We start from the raw sequence: 7,315 nt of genomic DNA, 5'->3' as shown, positions 1-7,315 counted from the left end.
TCTTGAAATTCAGAATTTATGTAAAATCTCCAACGTTTCATTATTGACATAAATTATTAAAATGTAAGCGTTAGCAAATCATTGCTAAGGCTAAACCGGACAGTGTTTTTCTCTTAGACCATGTCCGTCATCCGCTTGTCATGGGTGAGAGTTCATGTACCATGTTGCCCGTGGAAAGGCTTCCATCAAAGATTCATACCACTGACCTCTTTGAAGTTGTCCCTGAACCAAACATTGTTGCACACATTACTGAGCAGAACAGCCACTTACCATGGCAACAGAAAACAGAGAGAAAGAGAGAGACAGAGGGAGGAAGACAGAAAAACAGAGAGAAGAGGAAAATACCCATTTAAAGCCATATAAGCCATTCAATATTCATGACAGAAGAGACTGTGGTGTTTCCCATAAAGTTTGGGACATTAAACCTCCAAAGAGGCACTGAGGTGGGTGTCATCCCTGCTAAACTCAGACCTCAGGGCCCCTGTATGAAACCTGGACGGAAAACACTCAGGATTCATGCTGAATGGAAGTGTAGCTTCCATGTTGTCTTGGCAACCTGCCTGACAAGATAGAAAGAAAAAAAGAATGAAAGAAAGAAAGAGAAAAAAAGAAGGAGAGGAAGAGGAGAGGAGCTGTGTGTGTGTGTGAATGGGTGAGCTCCCCATTGGTGGCGCCAGGCAGTCTGGCGGGCGACTCAATAGGCGGCTGTGAGAGAAGGAGCGGAGCAGCGATGCGTCCTGGAGAGTGGAGGAATGTAGGAGGCACAATAACACACAGCTGGAAGAAGAAGTGGCAGGGGCTCTGCCAAATTGACCTGTCCCAGCTCCCCTAGAGCTGCAATCAGGGTTGGGAAAGTGAAAATGTTTGTTATGAAGTCATAATGACAATGTATTCAATCAGAGATGTTGATGAGTTAGAATTATATATCCTTGAGAACCCAATTTCTCTTATTAAGAACTAGTAATAGGCTAAATATGTGCCAACAATTACAATTCACTGAAGGACTGCTGCATAAATTACATTGTGATAATAGTATATCTTAAAGTCATTTATTAAATTATCCTAATTTTCCCATGTCGCTGCATGTCCTACAATGAATACCATATATTATTACCTACATTTGGTGAGTTTTTATTTATTAGATTTGTTAGATTGTTTGGCTGCTGACAGGTTACGTTTTGATTTAATTTCCCCAGTGAAGCAAAGCACTTTTTTTTTCTTCTAAGCAGGTATTTCGGCTCGGGATCATCTATCACAGGAGTGATCAATATAAGCGAGGCTGTGCGTAATTACGCATCAATGACTACGGCACTAAAGATGCAATACGACACTTATCAGCCGGGTGTATTGTGCAAATATATCATCGCCTCTGTTTGGAAAATCTTCAAGAGAGGCCTCTTCTACGGCTGGACATAAAGATGCTTGAGACTTTTTTCTTTGTACAGCGATGGTAATGCGCAATTGACTGTTATAAATTGCCCCTCTCTGTCTCTCTCTCCAGACTGACTGGCGCCACTGACAAAACAGAGGCCATGCTTGATCAACAACCCAAAACAAACCAGGTCAAACAACAAGCACACAGCTCCTCAGGCTGTTGGGAAAGGCTGACGAGAGGCAGCCAGGACTCTCACATAGACTGTGAGAGTCTCACTGTAACACACACCAGGCACATTATTTTAGCCTTATCCAGGTGTGTTTAGATTCAGTGCTATAAATCTGACATTAAAGCCAGAACAGCATCTTAAATGGAAGTAAGAGGGACAGACGGAGAGTGAATGAGAGGGAGCGAGAGAGGGAGGAAAGAGAGTGTGTAAGAATGAAAGAGAGGGCAAGCTGAGGTTTTAACCCTCTCTTCTTCCCAGATTGCTACACCAGTGACAGTTATTGCGCAAAGCACAGCTGCCTCTAAGGTCGGTGCCGTTTTCATGTTCCTCAATTATTATTTTCTTTGACATGTACTGGCCTCCCCAGAGCACTATAGAGAATGTCAATTTACACCTCACATAGGCTACAATAATCAAGTGTCCATTAACTTGATCATTGTAGCCTATATAAAGTGTAAATTGACAATCTGATGGTGTGTTCTACTGGCCACATGTGGCATTGTAGATTAGAAATACAAAGCAAACAAACTTCTGATTTTCTGACTGACATGTAAAATTAAATGTTATTTTAACTCAACTTACCATTGCAGTGTTTATATTTCAGCGGCATAAAATAGAGTCCTCCGGCTTTTTGACTATTGACGTCCTCTACAAAAAAAGAAGAAAAACAAACATGTAAAACGATTGAGCTCCCATTGATAAGATTAAATAAAGGCAAGGCCTAAAGCCCAACAACATAAATGATATACAGCAGAGCAGCAGAAAATTAGCCGGCTATCTCCCATAATAAATTATCTTATAGTCTATTGAATAACAAATTGCCCTTATTGTTCGCAGTGGAGAGGGCCGCGGGCTGAGGTACTTCAGCAATCCTGGGATAAGGTGGGCCTCTGACACACACTGTCATTATCATGCAAATCATAAAGCCCGCAATCAAGTGCGCAATCTAACCCACGCTAAATGCGTTTTTTACGCATGATTTTTCAATGCTGCGATGTGAGGTGTATAGCATTTTGAATGTTTTCTCAATATTTTCCCTATCATTGAAAGGACAATGACACATAACGGGCATGACGCGCTTTGTCTGAGTCTGACTGGCGGACGGCAGTCTGGCACAGGGAGGTACAGTAAACCGGGGTCCCCGATAGTCCCGCTGGAAACGAGGAATGGAAAGTCGTCTCCGCTGATTAAAGCTTACCTGGTGGTGGTCAATGTTGAGCACCGTCAGCGGTGTCCGGCTTGGGTTGGAGGCTGGGGGAGGGCAGGTCCGCTGTGGCTGTTGTTTATGGAGAGAAGGGTGCGTCTCCAGGGCCAGCTGCAGGTCCAGGATGTAGTCTATAACATGTTGGAGGATCTCCACTTTGCTGACTTTCTTATCCTGTGGAATGGTGGGCACCAGGCGCTTCAGTCGGTTGTAGCAGTCGTTCATGTCGTACTGCAGGCAGAACAGGTCCTCCTCTTCCATCCTGCACCGGGCGATGTTGAGGCTCTGCTTCGACAGACATTGCAGGGAGAGCTGGCTACTGTTGGAGGAGGAGTCCTGGGGGTGGACTGGAGTAACAGCCTTCATTTTAGATAACCGGCGGCTCGGAGACAGCGGCAACGAAAAAATAATTACGTTACAGGAGGTATTTTAAGATTATACCACGGCGCGGTAAACACGACAAAAGCAGCTCTAATACAGCCTCAAATTAGCGAGGGAATAGGAAACCAAAAGGCTGAATTCTAGTCAGTCAACACATCCCGTGGAGCCTCACAGTTCCTCTTACTTCAGCAGGCTCGGTGTGAAAGGAATGAATAGATTTCCTACATTTATAGAGGAGAGGGGAGGCGCCAAGCCAGACGGCTGACAGATCAGGGAGAGAAGCTGGTCAATCACCGGCAGCCCGCTGCCCACAGACCCAACAACGGAGCCGAGAAAAAGGCGTGTCTCATTCTGTGTGCGCTGCGGTGGGCTGCCTGTTGGGAGGTGTGTGTGCGTGTGTGTTTGTGTGTGTTTGTGAGTGAGAGAGCGACAGTGCTAGGGAGCGAGAGAGAGAGGAGAGATGTGGAGGGAGAGAAGAGAGAGAGAGCGGAGAGAGAGGAGGAGAGGAGAGCGAGGAGCGAGGAGAGAGAGATGAGGAGGAGAGAGAGAGAGAGGAGAGAGATGGATAGAGAAGGGAGGGGGAGAGAGAGGTAGAGAGCAAGAGGGAGAGACGCGAGAGAGATAAGAGAGGAGAGAGAGCATGAGAGAGAGAGAGAGAGAGGAAAAGGAGAAATGGGGCAGAGGGGAAAAAGGAACGACAGCAGACGCAGAGAGAGAGGAGAGAGAGATGAGGAGAGAGAGAGAGAGAGAGAGAGAGAGGAGAATGGGGAAGACGTTAGAGAGCAACAGAGAATACGAGGAGAGATTTGGAATGAGAGATGCAGGGATAAGGACAGGGGGGACAGCTAGGAGAAGATTTAAGCAGATTGACTACAGGGAAAGAATTGTAGATCACTTTAGAACACGTGAAACAAAGCATGCAGTAGAACGATATTTAACTTGTTTTTTTTACTCTATAACACTCACAAATATTTTGGCGATGGGAGTGATCCACCTGATGAAAACAAATGGACTATTTTTGATAGTTTGACCATTAGATTAAATTAAATTGTGCATAAAGTTGTTAAGAATCAGGTTTGTACATTATCCAGAGTTTCCCTTTTACACATGAAGCACACAACCACAGATTGTCTGTGTCAGAAGTATTCTCACTTACTGGAGAAATTCTGTTTTGTATAGGCGAGGGGGGGAGGGGGGGGCAGGATAGAGCGTCCAGGAGGTACGACGTGGTGCAGATTACTGTCACACAGCTGGTTTGTAATTTGATCATAAACATCATGTCATGTTGAATGTGTCTGACGATTTTGTCCGTCCGACCTTCCTGACAGAAGGTCATGAATCTCATCGTCTCCCAAGTTAAACTTTTCTTCTCTTCTTCTACACCTTCAGATGTTTGTTTTCTTCCGGTTTTTCACCAGCTGCATGATGAATGAATGCTCTGGACAATGAGAGGCTTTATTTACACACGGACCTAATCAGACATTACACAGACTTAGTACTTTAGGGATCCGGCTGGGTAAAGTCCATCTATTGTCCGGTCTAACTGATTTGGACATTTGTGTTATCCTCCAGTTAATGTCTAGATCAGTGGTTCCCAAACTTTCTGTGGCCAAGGCACACCAAAGACCAAGCCAAAATCTCAAGGCACACCTGTGTTCATATCCGGGCAAAATCCCCTCTATAACACATCGTATCACTGTTATCACTCTGTGAACATTTATTGAGCCTAGTCCTTGTAAGAAGCTATTCTCCTTCACACTAGCAGAGAGCCTTTGATGTGTCACACTCTAATATTTCCCACCATGCGCAAATGGCTAAAACGGGTTCGCTTTGACAGATTTCTTTTTTTTTAATGATTGTTTTATTTATATTTAGGCCAAAGCATATAAGACCTATTGTTTCTGTATTGTGAAATAAGTGTGTAGGACAAAGTATCGATAAAGTGCAGTGTTTCTCTGCGCTGCACCCTCCACCCTGAAATTCAAGACGTATTTAAAAATATATATATATTCACAACTCACTTTTCACATTGAACAGGTGCTCTTTTATTAAATAAACTAAACGTTTATGTCATTTATCTCATTTATGTGCACGTTTCAGTTGCTTTGCGTATTTATATTCTCTCCTCTGCTCTGCTTCGCGAAGGGCGGAGCTCCGCTTCCGAACACACACACACACACACACACACACACACGCGAACACACACACTTACAGTCAGAGACAGAGCCGAGGAAAGGTAAGGAGAGAACTTAAAAAATCTGCGCCACGCAGGGACCTGATCCAGCTCAGGCAGCACCCAGCAGAGCAGTAAACCTATGGGAAACACTGAAGTAAATAAAAAATCATTCATAACCTTGTGTACAGTTAAATGCAATAGGACTAATTGTTTCAAAATCCCACGGCACACCGAGATTTGTCTCACAGCACACCATTTGGGATCCACTGGTCTAGATCATTTCAGGGTTGCAGTGCATGTGTAAAAGGGACGTGTGTTGGACTGCCAGACTGCTTCAGAGGTAGCAAGACATGTTTTTTTGTCCTCAGCCCTGCTTCTTTTTGGAAATGAAAAACCCAAATTGTTCATAGTGTTATCAGTCTGTACAAGTTCCACATAGTGCTAGCATCCCGCAGGAGGAACAGTGAGTGGTAAAAGTTAAATGCAAATGATGGGACATCATCTTTATTATTTATTATTATATGTATATAGTTAGTTAGATAAGAAGATCTTTATCACTGTCAAGTCTGAGTGTTAAGTATGGAGCTAATGCTGGGTGGCAATTAGCGTAGCTTAGCAGGGGAGCCTAGCCTGGCTCTATTCAAAGTTTTTTTTTAAACACCTTGTTTAACTGGGTCATGACCGAAAGAACGAGATTGAGGGTACAATCGGCCAAAATGTGTTTTCTCAGGTGGGTGGCTGGCGTCTCCCTTAGAGATAGGGTGAGAAGCTCAACCATCCGGGAGAGACTCGGAGTAGAGCCGCTGCTCCTTTGCGTTGAAAGGAGCCAGTTGAGGTTCCAGGCACGTCTAGCTGGGAGGAGACCCCGGGGAAGACCCAGGACTCGGTGGAGAGATTATATCTCCTCACTGGCCTGGGAACGCCTCGGGATCCCCCAGTCGGAGCTGGAGGATGTGGCCCGGAGAAGGGAAGTTTGGTGTTCCTTACTGGAGCTGCTGCTCCCGCGACTCGACCCCGGATAAGCGGTGGACGATGGATGTATGGACCTTGTCATTCACAAACATACATTTTAAAAGACAATTTGTTTTAGAAGGACTTACATGATGTAAATATTTCTCGATTAACAACAGTATCCATCTATAGTACTAAACTGCACAGCGTCTTCCCTGGATGCCTGACTCATGTAACTTCAGAGAGAAAGCAAATAAGTGTCAAACTATTCCTATTCCATCTAAATATCTGATGTATAGCGAACATGACTTATGTGTTACTTTTGACTGCCCATCACACAACACTCAGTAACAGCACACTTCCTCCCCTGTGGATCAATCAGTCTGCTGAGGCGAACGGACATTTTTGTTATATCCTGCTTTGTACTGGCCAATTAGTAACCTGTTAATTGGCGCAGGTGCACATGTCTGAATCCAGGGGCATCGTTATTTATTAATGGATCTCTGCAGACCTCCTGTTGGCTGAAATTAACCCTCCTTTCGGCCAATGGCAGGTCTCAGGTGTGGGTGTTGTTGCCGAGACATGTGCCTGTTAGTGTTGGTGAGTACATTGTAATTAGTCTTTGCCTGTAATAAGTCTCTCTCTGTGTCTGCTTGGCCTCTCCCACCAGCTGCCTCTCTCCTTTGCCCATCTTTCTCACCTCTCCTCTCTCCGCCTGCCTCCTTGTCGTTTGAAACATATACACTCTACTCCATTGTACAGCTTGCATCTTTTTAATAGTTTTGACTGTTTCTCTCACATCATCTGTTTCTGCCTGGCCTATTTCTTAATAACATTATTGGTGGACCAGCATTTGTTACTCAGCTGAGAGCAGTTAGGCCTTTTGCCTTGAAGCTGCACCGGGCAAGTATGTATACAAACCTACACACAAATTCTCAGTGGAACGATGTTAGGAGGGGTAACTAATAAAAATGTGTGTTTGTGTCATTTGTATTTGCT

The 7,315-nt window shown here is 44.5% G+C and overlaps 1 protein-coding gene across 1 annotated transcript; it reads right to left on the bottom strand.

Moving 5' to 3' along the window:
- Nucleotides 1-1,527: 1,527 nt before the first annotated feature.
- On the bottom strand, nt 1,528-3,406 carry id4 (inhibitor of DNA binding 4). Its single transcript, XM_029451670.1, has 2 exons — nt 2,803-3,406; nt 1,528-2,252 (listed from the first exon to the last, which is right to left on the bottom strand). Exons 1-2 carry the CDS (start codon nt 3,172-3,174, stop codon nt 2,205-2,207), a joined length of 420 nt encoding a protein of 139 aa, XP_029307530.1. The 5' UTR covers nt 3,175-3,406; the 3' UTR covers nt 1,528-2,204.
- Nucleotides 3,407-7,315: the final 3,909 nt, after the last annotated feature.

The sequence above is a fragment of the Cottoperca gobio genome, chromosome 16 (genome assembly GCF_900634415.1).
Source record: "Cottoperca gobio chromosome 16, fCotGob3.1, whole genome shotgun sequence".
NCBI classification, from domain to species: Eukaryota; Metazoa; Chordata; class Actinopteri; order Perciformes; family Bovichtidae; genus Cottoperca; species Cottoperca gobio.
This window is presented reverse-complemented; position numbering and strand designations above follow the sequence as displayed.